General features: G+C 47.0%; 1 protein-coding gene across 1 annotated transcript in view; it reads right to left on the reverse strand.

Annotated features, from left to right (window-relative positions):
- IPO4 (importin 4) overlaps positions 1–18,650 on the reverse strand; it is a 2,281,504-nt gene that overhangs the window by 701,350 nt on the left and 1,561,504 nt on the right. The window contains exon 22 of the mRNA XM_086923725.1: positions 16,590–16,695. Within this exon, the coding sequence (XP_086779851.1) occupies positions 16,590–16,695 (106 nt within the window). The remainder of the gene's footprint in view (positions 1–16,589; positions 16,696–18,650) is intronic.

Here is an 18,650-nt window from a genome sequence, read left to right on the forward strand (position 1 = left end):
GAGTGTTATAGATATCCGTGATAATCTACATTAACTGGTCTATAAAAATAGCGTTATTACCTGGAGGATGGTATATGGCATGCAGGTTGCATCTTTGATTGTCTGTTGATCGTATATTAAGACCAAGGTATTCACAGGACTCCAGAGGAACGGATTGTATTTGGTTTATTTCTATATCTGATCGGTGTATGCAGGCAATCCCATCTCTGATCTTTTTTGGTCTATCCAGTCTCAATATGTTATAATGAGGGGGCACTAACAGGTCTAAGCATGGAGATGATGATTCCGAAAGCCAAGTTTCTGTTAGGATCGCTAGGTCAATTTCTTGGTAAATGATAAGTGCTGCGATGTCTGACGCATGCTTTACTGCTGATCTACAGTTGAGCTGTAGGCACTTCAATGGCTTTCTTGTGTTACTGGGGTCCCGTTCAAGCAGATCAGTGGATAGCTGGACTTGGTGTAAGTTGTTGAGGTCAGGTTTCCTTCCCTTATGTCTGGATGTTCTATTAGCATCAATCGGAACTGTTTTAATTACCTCCCCTTTATTATGTTCTATGGGCTAGTATGCTTGTAGTAGGGATCGAGTTTCTTCTTCTTTTATGTACCTTAGAGTCCTCTCTGGTCGATTGTGTCTATCTGTTATTGGCATGGCCATCTCATTCCTTTTCTCAAGACACTTCTGCATTAATCCTTGGATGTGCTCAACTTTGGAGTGAGTGCCTACACTGATTTCCAGGATCTTATCCATTATTTTCAGTTTGTTTAGGATGTCCTGTGACATGTTGTCAATTTGTGTCTGTATTCCTTTAGTGTCCCTCTGGGTCTGAGGCTCTTTCTTAGGAGTGTTCATCCTCTCGGTTTGGAATTCACCGTTCCCATGTTTAAGATCTGTTCCTTTTTTCAGATTCCTTTCCTTTGTGCCCTTAGTTCTGTTGTCCGTGCCTCCATTTTGTGAGAAGTGCGAGGCCCTGACTATGTTCTGTGAACTTTCTTTCACTTTTAGGTGACTAACATTTCGTGTGTTCCTATCTGTCCTTTGTGTTGTGTATGGGGAGTTTGATGGATGTGTGTCATTTTCCGAATCATTTGTGTCTAGATTCCTACTGAGCGGTCTATTTATAGGCATGATCACTTCCTGTGAGAGCAGCGTTGATACTTCCCTCCATGTTTACAGGTGTTTTATTGCCCTTTCTTATAGCTATTTCTTTTCTGTTTGTAGCCTCTTCAATCAGCCTGTCTTCACTCTCCGCTGAGTCTCCTTTTGCTGTTGAGCGTTGTGGATCCCTCTCCTGAGGGGGCAATGCTGATTCTTCTCTCTGTGCTTGTGCTGGAGCACAGAGAGAAGCTCTAAAAGGGGCTGGATTGGTTTCTAGGTCCATCCTATGGGTGGGACCAGGAAGGGAGGTGGTTACACCCCCTTATCCTTTGTTCAGTTTCGCGCCAGAGCTGGGGCTGGAGTGCCCCAGCAACCGGTTTGAACTGGGGTACGCATGAAGCACCTAGTGTGCTCCAAGCAGTGTCTCAATCTATTCAGCCCTCCCTGTCCCAATACACAAAGTCTTGTCTGGGGTGGTGCTCGCACCTCCCCAGGCAGGAAACCTATTGTCCAAACCTCTGACTGGAAGGACTCCCAGCAGCAGGAGGTCAGACTTGTGTCGGTGGCAGCAGCGTCCATTTTGTGACACTGGGGCTCTGGTTAACTTTAACCGGGATAGTCAGCAACAATATGTCTTCTCCCATTAGAAGGGTGGAATGCTACCCCCGTCGCCAGAATTGGCAAGGGGGTAGTATTCTAAAGTGTATGACACCTTACACGACATGTTTGGATAAAGCCAAACCAAAGTTAGCATTAACCACGAGGATTATAATGCACTTGAGAGTATATGGTATGGCAATACCATAGAACAGCTATAAGGACATGGTTCTGAAAGCTGCAGACAGGCTCAGCTCATGCTAGAGCATCATCTCACACATAACCAAGCACTCTGCCTCCAGGAGTGTTAAGGCCTGCCATAGGAGTGACTTATAGGTTACTATGTGTCTATATATACAAGTAGGAATTGGAATACTATACCTAAGCAAGGGGTGATTACACGACTTTGCCCCAGCTGAGTGACCAGCCAGTTGTGTCTATTTGAGTGGCCAGCCAGGGGTGGCATAATACGACCCTTTTCGCTGAGCACTGAGACGCCGTGGGAGTCTGCCTGTCCCCTTTGCCTTGGCCAACAGCTGCTCGCCGCTCCCGCTGCGCGGGAGCCGCTTCGCTTCGTGGGAGGACCCATCAACCCACCAACGCTGTTTGCTCCTGTCTGGTTGCCGTGCCTGCTGAGTGAGCGGAACACCTGTGGAGGCTGCAGGGGTAGCGCGGCAGGGACTCACTATCCCAGGAGTCCCTGCTTGACCACGTAACATCCGGTCAGCGCCCCCCTGCGTGCCCCGCCCACCACCGCCCATCTTATAACATCAGGGGAGAGCCCGTCTTGCGGGACGCAAGCGGGACGCCGGGCGAAGCCCGGGCAAAGGGCGAGCCGTCTGTGGCCGTCCGGGGCCAGCAGGGGCCGGGACGGGCCACCCCCCTAACAACACAGGTAAAACAGAGGATTACTGTGCAGGGCTATATAATATTGTTCATTGTGTTACACGACTTTCATGTCTGCATACTCCCCAATGGCTACCCGTTCAGGTAGATGCTCACAGAGAGGGGGAAACTCAACGCTAGGGACCATGGATAATTTTATCACTCATGCCGTTTCTGTTGTAGAGAAGGAAATCATCTTAGCAGAACGTAGATTATCACGAGAATATTTGGTGCATAAGCGATCCTCTATGGGGTCACTCGCGCAGGCCAAATCTCCATCAAACATTATCCCATTGGAATCCACTACCCCTTTAATCCCTAGCAACCAGCAACCTTGTGTCGTTGACCTGAGATCGGATAGTGACTTTTTCGAAATTACATCTGACCCAGCACCTTTAAACAAAACATCAGGTAATGTTGAAACAAGAAATGGCTCTAACACCACAGTGCCTGCCCCACCGGCTTTGCCTTTAATAACGATACATGACATCCCAGCAGGACAAACTCTACAATCACCCCCTCAGAAAATAAGCAGGGTTGCTGTAAAACGGAAAAGACTAGTTACCCCACGCAAAGCCTACAGACTAAAGGCTTTAAAAAGAATCCGTAAAAATTACATGAATGGGGGAGCATATTGCAAATCCCTAGATACTGACTCTACGAACATTGGGACAGAACAAAGCGAACCTCCAGAGTGCGACCTATTAAATGTTTCTGTTGGTCCTGCCCCGGTTATCGATTTAGTAAATAACCCAGAAGAATTACCAGTACTAGACTCGCTGATGGAACGGATCCAATCTCTTATGACAACTTTATTGCAACCAGTAACTGAAAGATTGAAAGGACTAACGGAGCGCTTGGATAAATTCGAGCAAACTTCCTTGGACAACTTTTTTGCCTTAAAATCACTGGTTAAACTCCACTCTAATTTTGGACATGATACCGCAAGGATGGAAAGGAGCTTAACGACTCCTAAACCAGCTCGCCCACTTAGGAATGACAAGGTGGCAGATCTAAGTAGGACCAATGCTGTATTGGGAGGATTAAGAGTGGAGCCTCCCAAAGTGCAATCATACAATGGCGGAACACAACTGGCTGCTCCTCCAAAGCCCGCACCGCGCAAAGCCAAACAAGTAATAAATACTACCACTTCCCAAACCTCGGTGCCTACAAAACCCATGAATGGGATGGGATCTACAGTCTCCACACCAGTTTGTGGCACTAACAACAATGTTCAAACATCTGACTGTAATACAGGAATTCAAGCGCCAAAAAAGGTTCCAAATGCACACCTCCCACCAGGGTGTCAACCATATGTGGTAGTACTTACCGGTATTCCCCCATTGAAACCTAACAAAAGGGAGTCCTACGACGAACTAAAAAATAAGACCTTATACTGGCCAAGAGAAAATAGACCCCTACCCTACACTGTCAACTGCCAGGTCATCCAAGTCCGGAGTTAGTTGGCTGGGCACTAGGCCGAAAGATATTGAAGGGGACTGCATTTTGGTCAACTTTAAAGATCCCTCTGTCGCACAGCTCGTGTATAGCCAACAACCACGAAGAGGTAACCTAGGAATTGGAACCTGCGACCTTAGTTATTTTTATCCAATGTAATGGAAGCAAGATAGCAGAGTCCCACTAAAGCCAGGTCTGATGGATAACAGATACTCATTCTTTGATCCCCCGACTCCTGTTGGCAGAACATACCCACCAAACATGGAAACGGAAAAAAATTGGTCATGGTGGGGTCACTGACAAACAAAAGACTACGAACCTAATGGATCGCTTTCCCCTATGTTTAGTGTGCACCTGTGGGAATCAAGTATAACATTAAACTCCCGTATTGGTGTATTGCCCTCTGTAACAGAGACAGTTAAATCCACGCGGGCAGGAAATTTGTCCGAAAGCAAACTGGTTGGCCACCAAGGGAGGGACACAATTGATCCCTGTAGTGTACAGGCCCAAGATATATCATCAACTTCAAACAAAGAATCCTGGGACCTGGTACGTGGAAATGAGCTCTTGGAGGTACCCAATGAGGGGGAAATATTGAATACAAGCAATAGGCACCCAGCCAACCTAGTACAATGCAAGCCTAAACGAGACATAAAAATCCTGTCATGGAACATCGCAGGGTTGTCAAGAAACCTTTGTGACAGGAATTGGAGTTCCTTCTTGGAGGAGCATGATATCATACTCCTACAGAAAACGTGGACAATCAACATTGTACATAGACTTGGTTATAAAGCATTTCATTGTGGGGCAATTGCATCAGTAAGAGGTAGACCTTCAGGGGGTTTAATAATTTGGATAAGTATATCCTTGGATGTTGTTGTATCGCCCTTGTACCTTGTTTCCAATGATTTGCTTGGGGTTAAGATAGCCACGAAAGATCTGGGCGATGTTTACATGATAAATGTCTATAATAGACCAAACCCACAAAATAAGGAATCAATGGTCATAGAACAACTTAGCTCTTATTTGTGTAATTTAGAGCCAGACTCTAAAATAATCATAGGCGGGGATCTTAACTGCCAATTCGAGCCCATAATGGGGCTTGAAAACTTGTTAGAAAATGAAGACAGAGCACATGATATCCCTCCCCTAGATAGTGTAAAGCCAGTAAAAGGTACAGTGGCAGCCATGCAGATTTACGAACTGACTGTATCCTATGATTTGAGGGCATGTAATGGGCGACTAGACCCAGATAAGCCAGCTAATAATACATTTAGTAAGGGGTCGTCTAAATCACTGATCGATTTTATGTTGATTTCAACCAACCTATAGCATCTGCTGTTGGCCTTTAAGGTCGTGAACAGACCGGAGAGTGACCACTTTCCCTTACAATTGGGGTTACTACCGGATCCCTTTTTGACACTCGATAGTGAGACTGAATGTAAGAGAGAGGTGGCTGAGGTTGTTGTCTCTAATAAGGAAAGCAATAAAATGGCCTTACATCCTAGCAAAAGAAGACACGCTCTTGGGCATCTACAATACCTTCTCAGACATCATCCCTTTGTACGATAATTTGAGGTTGGGATCTCATGATGTCCTCAAAATGCATTACCACCTAGTAGAATCATTAACTCCCCTTCTGAGCAAAACTTGTAATAATAAACAAGATAATACAAGGAGGCAATTGGAACTAGAGACACCATGGTATAATAAACAGTGTCGTCTAGCCAAATCTAATCTAATTATTGCCGTGAAATCTAAAGATCAGACGAGGGTTAGAGAATGTAGACAAGAATATAAAAGACTGCTGTGTAATGCAAAAAGGGAATGGGATGACTTAATCTGGGAAGATCTTTTAGATGCCGCTAGGAAGCATGACAAATGTACCTTTTGGAGCTTGATAGCCAAAAATAATAAAACAGGTAGCTCCTGTGAGAAGGTGGCCTGATATGCAGTGCTCACTATTCTAGTGAATACTATGTATCAGTCCAGCAACCCTTATTGATGATTGGTTGTAAGTCAACCTTATAGACCAGATATCCTAGTAGCGTGGATACGAGCAGTCTAAGGCTAAAGACTCGAGAGGGCGTGTTAAGCCAGCTGTTATACCACACATATACCATTTGAATACCCAGTGAAAGGACACCACACAAGTGTTATGAAAATAAACAAGTTATTTATTAAGAATCACAACAGCCCTGTACTCTTTATGAGGACAGGGTACTAAGCACAAAACAAAACTCTTACGAAAATACTTAAGTTAGCACAGTATATACAAATGCCCGAGGGGCACGGAAAACCATATACTCTGAAAGTGGAATGCGAAATTACTAGCAGGTAAGTACAGTACTAATAGCCTTTGGAATCGCTAGGACTGGACTATAGAATCTTCAGATTACTTCTAGGAGGCCTAGGGGACTCGGGTGCAGAGTGTGCACTCTCACGCGTGATGCGGGACAAAGTCTATGGTAGCTAGTAATGACAAAGTTAGTGTTCTCGGGCGAACCCGACCTGGTAGGAGGAAAACGAAAGTGGATTCTGACCCTTGGATAGTGAGGCTATGCTGGGGCACCGAAATGCCGAAGTTACCTAGCCCAGGGGCTGCAGCTGCATAGGTCTCAAAAGACGTCGGGAATCCTCGTAGACGGACCAGGAGCCTGGAAGAAAGAAGTTGCTGGCAGGCGACCAGTGAAGAAAGTTCGATGGATCCAAGCCTGGATCGAAGGAAGATGACACCTGAAAGCAGAGGGGACCAAGTTCGAGACTACTAGCCAGTAGTCAGGTGGCACCAGGAGGGCACCGGATGGTAGTCACCTCGACTAGGTGAGTGGGTGACGCTGTGCTCGCAGATCTCACGGACCAGGAGGCGTTGTCGGCGACCAGGATGGAGGAGCGAGCTGTCCCACGAAGATTGAAGCTGTCGGCGTCGCTGGACCCAGGATTGGGCAACAAAGCCTTGGCAAATTCAAGCCCACGCGGTGGACTCAAAATGGCGTCTGGAGTGGACCAGGAGGGTCCGGGGTGCCTCTCTTGAAGAAGGAAGCAAGGGCCAGTCTGGAGCAACCAGACCAGCAGCAGTGATGTCGTCGGGCGTCGTGTAGAAGGCCACAAGCCAGCCGGCTAATAGCCACACAGCGCGGTGAGCACGCAAAAGCAGAAGGGCCCCACGCAGATCCTGGAGATGCTGGAGGGCTGATCTTCGGTGCTGGAGCTGCTCAGGGTTGGGGCTTCTCGGACCCCAAAGCACTCACCAGTGGAGCACACGGTGGGCTTGTTGCAAAGAAGTCGTGCAGTCTTGGCGATCGTCGGTCCCTCGAGGTCTCGTCGCACTCACAGTTCTCAGCTTTGCTGTGGAGGTGAGTAGAGGTCAGAGGTGCCAGGGAAGCCGGGTCTCGTCGAGCTGGGCCGTCGGATTCGTGAAGAAGGACTTGCAGCAGACCGCAGTGTTCTTAGGATGGTGCCTGCGGATGCAGGGTGACTACTCCTTAGCCACAAGGGAGAATCTTGAAGAAGGAAATCTTGATGCCTTTCGCAGAAAGTCGGGTCTTGATTCCAAAGATGATCTAATTTTAACAGGGGGCCCGCTCCTATCTTTATACTAAAAAAGGGGGCTGACCCGGTGACTAGGTCCTGCCTATGGGTGGGACTAGGAGGGGGGTGGTTACACCCCTCTGCCATGCCGGACTTTCCCCAGGCCAGGGGCTGGTGTGCCCCTGGAACTGGTTCTGACCGGCCTATGCGTAGTGAGCACCGGGGTGCCACTCAGCAGTCACCTTCCTGTAAAGCCCTGCCTACCCAGGATACACAAAACCCTGTCTGGGACGGTGCTAGCACCGCCCCGGACAGGAAACCCTTTGTCCAGGCTCCCCTCGCTGGAAGGACTCCCAGCTGCAGGGGGTCAGACTCGTGTCTGTGGTGGCAGCATCCATTTTGTGGAGCTGAGGCTTCGTTTAACTTTAACCGGGGTTCACAGTTACATACATGTCGTGTCCCTCTAGAAGGGTGGAATGCTAACCTCGTCGCCAGAATTGGCGAGGGGTTAGTATTCCAATTCGTATGACACCTTACTCGACATGTTTTGATAAAACAATACCAAAGTTAGCATTTAACCGCGAGGATTATAATGCACTTAAGAGTATATGGTATGCGATATCATGGAACAGCTATTAGGACTTGGTTCCGCAAGCTGCAGACAGGCTCAGCTCATGCCAGAGCACCATCTCACACGATTCCAAGCACTCTGCCTTCAGGATTGTCAAGGCCTGCCATAGGAGTGACTGATAGGAATCTGTGTGTCCATTTTAGGGTTAGGTATAGGTATACTACACCTACAGCAAAGGGTGATTACACGACTTTGCCCCAGCTGTCATGCAGCCAGTTGTGTCAAATTTAGGAGGCCAGCCAGGGGTGGCATAATACATGCTGCAGCCCCTGGCAGCCTTGGGTACACCTATGCCCTGAGTTACAGGGTCTGATAAGGTGGCCCAGTACCAATTGGTAAATGCACCTAGGGTACATGTTGTAATTTAGAGAGAGAACAGCCAGGCTGTGGGTCTGATTGGCAGGCCCACAGCCAGAGAAAGTCGTAAACCAGTGAAACAAAAGCAAAAAATCTGGGTGATCATAGGATTGCAGACCCTACTCTCCTACAGCTCCAATAGGGATTTCTTCCTGGATGAAAAAAATCTGGTTTGATCACTTTGTAAATCTATATGATCTGGCTGGGTCGTCCCCAGAGTACAATCATCTTGGATCTTTTCCCCAGTGCACTAACACAGCCACATTTAGCATCGAAGAAACTTTGTGTGCAATAAAAGCAATTAAGGCAGGTAAGGCACCAGGGCCGGACAAATTACCTGGTGACTTATTTACTCACAATATCGAAGTATGGTGCCCCTATATAAACTTTCTGTGTAACTCCATCCTGTTGGGAACCCCGATCCCAGAAACATGGAAAGGGGCAGAAATAGTTACTATTTACAAAAAAGGGGACCGCTACAATCCAGGTAATTACAGACCAATTAGTTTAATTGACATTTTACAAAAAATCTTTGCCAGACATATTTTAAATCGACTTTTAATTTGGATAGAGGAATCCGAAATCCTTTCAAAATATCAAGCAGGATTTAGAATTAAGACAAGCACTGTGGACCAGGTGTATAGGTTTATGTGTATTTGCTGGAAATATATTCAAATAAAGAAGTGTAGTATATATGTAGCATTTGTGGATTTACGCTCAGCGTTTGATCTTGTCCCCCGTTCACTATTATGGGACACTTTAAGGAAGATGGGTGTCCCGGATGAATTGCTGGTTAATCTTATAAAGCTCCACACTGATAACTTTGCCAAAGTAAGGTGGGGAAGAAATGGCGAACTTACCCAAGCCATACCGGTAAAAAGGGGGGTAAGACAAGGGTGCGTGCTGGCCCCAACCCTTTTCTCTTTATTTGTAAATGATATCCCCTCCTACCTGGCACAATGTAATCATGATTCCCCTAAATTGTGTAATGAGGCAGTCACAGCATTGTTATTTGCGGATGACACCATTTTAATATCCCAAACACCAAAAGGCTTGCAAAATGTAATAAATAAATGTAATAGTTATTGCGAGCTAAAGGGGTTAGAAATTAACTCATCTAAAACCAAGTATATGGCCATTAATCCCCCTAAAACTTTTAAGAAGAAATTGGCCCTAAATAATACTAAACTAGAGTACGTGGATTTTTTTGATTATCTCGGTATCAGGCTGGATAGCAGAATGTCTTGGATAAATCAATTAGAAAAAAGTAGGCTAACACTCAAGCAAAACTCCCTCCCCATTCTAAAAATCCATGGTGGGAGTACCTCAAAAGCTATAACCCCTGTGATTGAAGTGTTTAAAGCCAAAGCGCAATCTGCCGCCCTGTACGGGGCCGAGATTTGGGGGCCTTATTCAAAAAAAACATTTGATACCGATGAAAATGTGTTCTTTAAACGTCTACTAAGGCTACCAGTAAGAACGCCTTTAGTGCCAGTCTATCTAGACATTAGCCTAAAACGTACAGACCATTTGTGTAGGTTGAGGCCATTGCTCTACTGGGTAAGATTATGGTCTACCCCGGAACTCGTTGTCTATAGAGCAGGACTATTGGAAATTAGGGAGCTGGACTCTTAACTCAATCAAGTGGCTGAGACATGTATCCCATTGGCTTATAAAAATAGGCCTTTCACACTTCTGGAAAACACCAGCAATGTCAATCACCTCGTTAACCATCTGCAAAGAACAAGTAAAATCTGCCTACTGGAATTATGTGAACATTAATGTATATGAACGTGCTACTGGTTCACTAACGCATAAGTTTTTGCAATTCAAGGACTACCCCACATTTGAACATTTTATGGACGAAGTCGAGCCACCTTTGGCTAAAACCGTATATCTCCAATATAGATATGGGGTTTTACAGATTAATGCAAATACTTGTCGGTGGGGAAGACCAAAAAATGATCCAATTTGTAAATTGTGTGATTTGAAACAAAGAGAAGATGAGGCTCATATCCTCTTTTTTTGCCCGTTATACAAATTACAACGTAAGAAATGGATCATACCCCTTTGTAAAAACTTGGGCACACGTTCGTATAAAGAGGCAGAGCGGTTACTTAGGTCCTCAACCACTAGGTTGATAACATTTGGTGTGAGCAGGTATCTCCATGGTGTCTGCTTGACTAGAAAGAAATTTGGAATGAAAATGTAGGATTAAAAGTGTTTTTATCGCTGGCATTTTTAACTATTTATAATTGTATTAAACCGTTTTTAATATCTGGTCTTGTAAGGTAGCTCGATTGTAGGTTTTTTTTATTAGCGTACGAGTAATGAATCACTTTAAAATTACAAATAATTTGTGATGATGGTCCGGGACCCGCACGTATTGCACTTTTTTGCATTATGAATGTTTTGCTAACTGTAACCTAATTTTAAATCATGATTATGTATGTATGTATCATATGTGTGTTGGCTTTATGACAAAGTGTCGAATAAAAGCCTTTACAACAATAATACATGCTGCAGGTAGGCCTTGGTTACACCTATGCCCCGAGAACCTAGGGTACACTTCTACAGGGGCTGACAAGGTGAACCAATTCCCAATTGTGGATGTACCTAGAGTACATGGTGTAAATTTAGAGAGAGTGCATCTGTGCTGTGGGTCTGATTAGCAGGCCCACAGCCATATCTAAGTCGAAAACCAGTAAAGCAAACCAAAAAGTGGGGGTGACCATAGGAAGCAGACCCTACTCTCCTACACAGTCAAAGCAGCATGTAGGAGAGTAGGGTCTGCAATCCTATGATCACCCCAGATTTTTGCTTTTTGCTTCACTGGTTTACGACTTCTCTGGCTGTGGGCCTGCTAATCAGACCCACAGCCTTGCTGTTCTCTCACTAAATTGACACGTGTACCTTAGGTGCATTTACCAAGTGGTACTGGGCCACCTTATCAGACCCTGTAACTCAGGGCATCGGTGCACCCAGGGCCTACCAGGGGCTGCAGCAGGTATTATGCCACCCCTGGCTGGCCATCTAAATCTGGCACAACTGGCTGCACGACAGCTGGGGCAAGGTGGTGTAATCACCCTTTGCTTTAGATATAGTATACCTATATCTAACCCTAAAATGGACACAGATTCCTATCAGTCACTCCTATGGCAGGCCTTGACAATCGTGTGAGATGGTGCTCTGGCATGAGCTGAGCCCCTTTGCAGCTTGCGGAACCAAGTCCTAATAGCTGTTCCATGATATCGCATACCATATACTCTTAAGTGCATTATAATCCTCGCGGTTATATGCTATCTTTGGTATCGCTTTATCAAAACATGTCGAGTAAGGTGTCATACGAATTGGAATACTAACCCCTCGCCAATTCTGGCAACGGGGTTAGCATTCCACCCTTCTAGAGGGACACGACATGTATGTAACTGTGAACCCCGGTTAAAGTTAACTTAAGCCTCAGCATCACAAAATGGATGTTGCCACCACAGACACAAGTCTGACCCCCTGCAGCTGGGAGTCCTTCCAGCGAGGGGAGCTTGGGCAAAGGGTTTCCTGTCAGGGGCGGTGCTAGCACCATCCCAGACAGGGTTTTGTGTATCCTGGGTAGGCAGGGCTTTAGAGGAAGGTGACTGCAAGTGGCACCCCGGTGCTCACTATGCATCTGCCGGCTAGAACCAGTTCCAGGGGCACACCAGCCCCTGAGCTGGGGAAAGTCCGGCATGGGAGAGGGGTGTAACCACCTCCCTTCCTGGTCCCACCCATGGGCAGGAACTAGTCGCGTGCCAGCCCCTTTTCCTAGTATAAAGATAGGAGCGGGTCCCCTTCCAAATTAGATCATCTTTGAATCCTGAAACTACTTTCTACGAAAGGAACTCTCGACTTCTTCTCAAGACTTCTCCCTTGTGACTAAGGAGTAGTCACCCTGCACCCGCAGGCACCATCCAAGAACACTGCGGTTTGCTGCACGTCCTTCCTCTGGAATCCGACTGACCAGCATGACGAGACCCGGCTTCCCTGGCACCTCTGACCTCTACCCACATCGTCAGCTCAGCTGAGATCCGTGGGTGCGACGAGACCTCGAGGGACCGGCCATCTTCAAGACTGCACGACGCTTGCCCAGCACGACCGCCGAGGGATCCTCGAGTGAGTGTTTTGGGGTCAGAGAAGCCCCAACCCTGAGCAGCTCCAGCACCGAAGTTCAGCCCTCCAGCATCCACCAGATCTGCGTGGGGCCCTTCTGCTTTTTGCTGCTCACCGCGTTGTCTGGCTACTAGCCCGCTGGCTTGTGGCCTTCCCGACGACGAACGACGACATCAACACCGCTGGTCTGGTTGCTCCAGACTGGCCCTTGCTCCCCTCCAAAAGAGGAGCACCCCGGACCCTCCTGGTCCACTCCAGGCGCCATTTTGAGTCCACCGCGTGGGCTTGAATTTGCCAAGACTTGTTGCCCCAATCCTGGGTCCAGCGACGTCGACAGCAGCAACCATCGTGGGACAGCTCGCACCTCCATCCTGATTGCCGACAACGCCTCCTGGTCCGTGAGACTGCAGAGCCCAGCGTCGCCCACTCACCTGGTCGAGGTGACTTCAGCCGGTGCCATCCTGGTGCCCGTCTAATCACTGGCTAGTGATTCAGAACTTGGTCCCCTCTGCTTACAGGTATCTTCCATCTCCGATCCAGGCTTGGATCCATCCGAATCTCTTCACTGGTCGCCTGCCAGCAACAACTTCTTTCAGGCTCCATAGACTGCAACGAGGATTCCCGACGTCTTTCCAGACCTATGCAGCGGCAGCCCTTGGGCTAGGTAACTTCGGCATTTCGGTGCCCCAGCATAGCCTCACTATCCAAGGGTCCAGATCCTTTTTCGTTTCAGCTCTACCTAGTCAGATTCGTCCAATATCACTAACTTTGTAATTCCTAGCATCCATAGACTTTGTCCCGCATCCCGCGTGAGAGTGCACACTCTGCACCAGAGTCCCCTAGGCCTCCTGCTAGTAATCTGAAGGTTCAGTAGTCCAGTCCTAGGAATTCCAAAGCCTATTAGTCCAGTACTTACCTGCTAGTAATTTCGCATTCCACTTCCATAGTATATGGTTTTCCGTGCCCCTCGGGCATTTGTGTAAATTGTGCAACTTAAAGTATTTTCGTAAGAGTTTTGTTGTGTGCTTAGTACCCTGTCCTCATAAAGAGTACGGGGCTGTTGGGATCTAAATAAATACACTGTTTATTTTCATAACACTTGTGTGGTGTCCTTTCACTTGGTGTTCAAGGGGTATATGTGATGGTATAACAGCTGGCTTAACACGCCCTCTAGAGTTTAGCCCGAAGACTGCTCGTATCCATGCTACTAGGATAGCTGGTCTATAAGGTTGACTTACAACCAGCCCTGGGCGTAGTGGGCGTAGTGGGACTTATCATTGAAAGTATTTAGGGAGGGCGGGAGGGAGGCGGGTGGCGGCCAGCTACGCTCCGTCTGCGGAGCGTGCGTAGTGCCGCCTGGCTATGCCCGCTCCGCAAAATGCAGAGTAGGCGGCACTACGCACACTCCGTGCACGGAGCGTAGCTGGCCGCCCACCCCTACTTACAACCAATCATCAATAAGGGTTGTTTGGACTGATACAAAGTGCTCACTAGAATAGTGAACATTATATATCAGGCCAACTTCTCACAGCAGACCCTACTCTCCTACACAGTCAAAGCAGGGTTTGAACCCGGGCATCCCTACCGGCACCGTCGGAGTCGTTCGACTTCGAAAAGTGATAAAAAATTATCGAAAAAGTTAAGTCAAAAAAATGACTAAGGGTACCACTTTCCACGAATCGGCGCTTGCTGGTGTGGAAAAAAGAAGAACTGACGTCAGCGCGCAAGGGCGGCGTCTAAGTGCTCCGGCGGCGTCATCCCGGCACCAACGACGGACGGGGAGCCGCAGACGACACCTACTGACGCGCAAGGGTACTGCTACGCAAAAGTTTCTGGATACAGTCTGACGCCTGGGGATATTCTAAGGTAAGGAATCTAATACTCACCTGTTTCTTTCAGATATAGACGTTACAGAAGACGAGAAGGACGACCAAGAGCAACAGGAATCTTCCCCACTGCAGTCTTGGTTCCCAAAGCGAAGTCCAGAGTGTGATGGTCGAAGTTGAAAAGGTATCTGGATCTTGTCCCACAACAAATCTAGGGACCCACCCATAGGTAAACCCTTAAGTACTCTTAGGAAAGGGTTGGGACCAATGCGGGGTCTTTGCCAGAGAAGGGGATGGACAGTGGGGAGGGTTCTCCCATGCACCTTGTCCAGTTTAGCGCCAGTACCGGAGCCAACAGCTCACTGAACTGGTTTGAACTGAAGTATGCAAGGAGTGCACAAAATGTAAATGTAAATGTACATGTATTTATATAGCGCAAATCACCGACCCGGTATCTAAGCGCTTGCTTAGGGAACCCGTCCTGGTATTCCCCTGTGAGATAACCCCGGCAGGGTATCCACAAGGTGAAAGCCAGGCATCCCAACGCGAGGGGCCCTTGTGGAGATTAAGCAAGCTATTGCCCAGAGTCGCAGAGTGTGAACCCGTGAATCGAGTAGGCACCGGAACGAGAATTGTCGGGTCCATGGACATTTTAGGACTCAAGACCCCGCCGAGCCAGGAATTGAACCCTGGTCCCGGGCTGACCTCTGCTTCCAGGTCTGCCTCCTCTTACCAGTGAGCCACACTTCTCCCTTCAAGCAGTATCAGCGCCCCCACCCTGTACCAATACACTAAACCCTGTCTGGGAGGTGGTTACACCATCCTGTTGCAGGACACCTATTCTGCCTTTCCCTGCTAAAGCTTCGCTCAGCAGCAGGCAGGCAGAATCACGTCTCTGGTCGGCAGCAGCCCTAAGTTGCTGTCCGGTTCTAAAAGACTGGTACCGAGAGCACTGAGGGCCTCCAGCAGGAGCTTTACTGTGCATGGAATCATAACTCCCACACAGGTTATGGGGTGGGGGGTATGATTCTAACATGTTAGATACCAAACCTGACAGAGTTCGTCACAGCCAGTTTAGAGATAATCATCGCGTAATGAAGCATGGCTCCTCTATATGTTGTAATGGCTGATGCACTTAAAACCCAGGAGAATTGACTCCAGAGGTTGTGGGGTGACCTGCACATGCAGGGGTACCCTTACACTTAGAACCGAGCGCCCTGCCTTCCGGACTGAAAAGCCTGCCTTAAGGGTGACTTATCGGTTTTAAGTGCAGTGACCTTGGATATAAGGAAACTTATCTGCCGTAAGTGGTGCGAGCACCAGCTCACACACGCTGCAATGACAGGCCTGTTAGTCACAATTTGAGTGGCCTCTCATGGTTGACATACTTCAGCCCATGGGAAACCCATGGTGCACTTAGCCCCGGGTACCTTAGTACCATGTACTAGGGAATTAGCACAGTACACCAGTAGCCAATCTGGAGTGAACCCAAGTACTCACCATGTCCAATTTTGGGAGGAACCACAGAGACTGGGATCCAGGTTAGTAGGATACCGGTCAGACTAGTCAGAAAAACATGACAACGGCAACATGTGGGGGTGACCATGAAAGCAGATTCTACTTTCCTACAACACCCAAGACATTTAACAACCTCGTGCAACACATTAGAGCCTCCTCCTCACTTCTTGAATTCTGCAAGAAGCTGAAGACCTGGCTCTTCAACTAAGCCACTGAGGCAGACTCCCAGCACATTCAGCCTTGTGACTAATCAGTGCCTGCATACCCTTATGAGTGATTAGCTGTGCAAGACAAACTCACATAACATCTAGTCTGATGCCTGGGATTACTCTACAGATTAGGAATCTGCAGGTAGAAATATCATTCAGAAATAGAGATCTTATTGTTTAGGCAACTTTTCAGATTCTACTCTTAAAAGTTGATATGTATTCGATTAATATCAATTAAGACCCTTTGATAGAGAAATTACAAATAAGTCCCATGTATCCAGTACTCCATCCGGAACACAACAGCCCCTACTATGAAAAAATTGAAAACACTTCCCTACCTGCTGCATTCTGTTCACTTGGGTTTTTCTGCCAGACACGGTAGACACCTCTGCAGAAATTGCAGAGGGCTTCATAAACTGCCTTTCTGACATTCATATGAGGGGCCTACAGAGAAGGAAACAGAAAAAGATACATGAACAAAGTAAAAATAATTAGTACTTCAAAGAGGTTTTCAAAATGGGTCTATCCATGAAAACAGATATAGAACCTCTCCACTCATCAAGAGCGTACGAAGGTCAGAATAGGAAACACAAAATACAGTTATGGAGCAAGGTCTTCTAATCTTAGAATAAATAACTTTCTTGTCCCAATGAAGACAGAGGTTGCTGGGTAGCACTTATGGTAGGAAAGAAAAAGTTACTTACCTTCGGTAACAATCGTTCTAGTAATACTGAATCGACCTGCTATGTCCCCAGTTGCCGGAGGAGATGAAAATTAATTACTTAGCTTTAACTGCAGTTATCCAGTATTGGAATATTTCATAGATTCACATGATTGAATCCTCACAGTCATCAAGGCGGGAGTCTAACTGTATCAACAGCTGGCTTAACACGCCCTCTAGAGTTTAGCCTAAAGACTGCTCTTGTCCACGCTACTAGGATAGCTGGTCTATAAGGTTGACTTACAACCAATCATCAATAAGGGTCGTTTGGTATGATACACAGTGATCACTAGAATAGTGAGTACTATATATCAGGCCAACTTCTCACAGGGGGGACAGGAGATTTATTTTTTATTTTATGCAACTGAACAATCAGCACAAATAAGGAGTAGTTTCTGTCCTGTAACTCCAGTCCTGTAGTAGGGGTATCTCTGTTATAGTCATAATCTAGTGAATAGTCCCGCCCATGTGCATGGACCCCTGCAATCAAAAATAATCTCTTAAGTTGTCAAAATCATGCAGAAACTGCAAAGACACTTAAGAGAGAATTTAAAGACAAATAATGCAGCCTATATCCACAGGCTACACTGTCCAGTACTTCAACTAGAAATTCCACCAAATAATCACCACACATAATAATACAGCCAGCCGAGTTTCTACATAGAGAAACTTGCCTCCACCATCAAAAAAAACTCTGGAATGATAGAGAGGAAGGCATGGACAGACAAGCCCCATAGGCTGCCATTATGTGGCTTAAATAGGATACTGTGCCTTTAAGAGAGCCTTCTAGAACTTTCTCCCAGTATCCCAGAATGCATAGCAGGTCCCTCAACTTTCAGTTCTTTTTGATAGGCGTAGCACGCCAGACCTGTAGCATTACGTACATGAATACATATCTCCACCGGGGAGGAGGGCGGGCGCTTATGACTATAACAGAAATACCCCTACTACAGAACTGGAGTTACAGGACAGAAACTACTCCTTCTGTAGTAGGGGATCTCTGTGTATAGTCATAATCTAGTGAATAGAATGGCAAGCCCATCCCCACACCAAAGCGGCGGTGGAGAAAGAAAATAACGCCACTACTGTGCGAACAAATTCCGCAGCGAAGCCTGCCACACCTGAGCATCTGCTTTGGCATCAGAGTCCAGACAGTAATGCTTAGCAAAGGTATGGACCGACTTCCAAGTGGCTGCCTTGCAGATTTCCGCAATCGGCACGTTACGGAGCAGAGCCGTCGTGGCAGCTTTGCCCCTGGTGGAATGAGCCTTAGGCTTACCTCCTAAGGTCTTATTAGCCTTTTGGTAACATAATTGTATGCAGGACACAATCCACCTAGAGATGGACTGTTTAGAGGTCGCAAGACCCGTCCTGACCGATCCGTAATTGATGAACAACTGGTCAGACCTACGAATATCTTTGGTTTTATCCAGATAAAATTTCAACACCCTTCTAACATCCAGGGAATGAAGAGACCTCTCCGCTGGGGATGAAGGGTTCTGAAAAAACGTAGGCAAAGTTATGGTCTGGTTGACATGAAAATCAGAAATAACCTTGGGAAGAAATTTAGGGTGAGTACGCATAACAACCTTAGCAGCATGAAACACAGTATAAGGTTCAGTACAACACAACGCCTGAATTTCACTCACCCTGCGGGCCGATGTAATGGCCACGAGGA

Source organism: Lissotriton vulgaris, chromosome 5, assembly GCF_964263255.1.
Source record: "Lissotriton vulgaris chromosome 5, aLisVul1.2, whole genome shotgun sequence".
NCBI lineage: Eukaryota > Metazoa > Chordata > Amphibia > Caudata > Salamandridae > Lissotriton > Lissotriton vulgaris.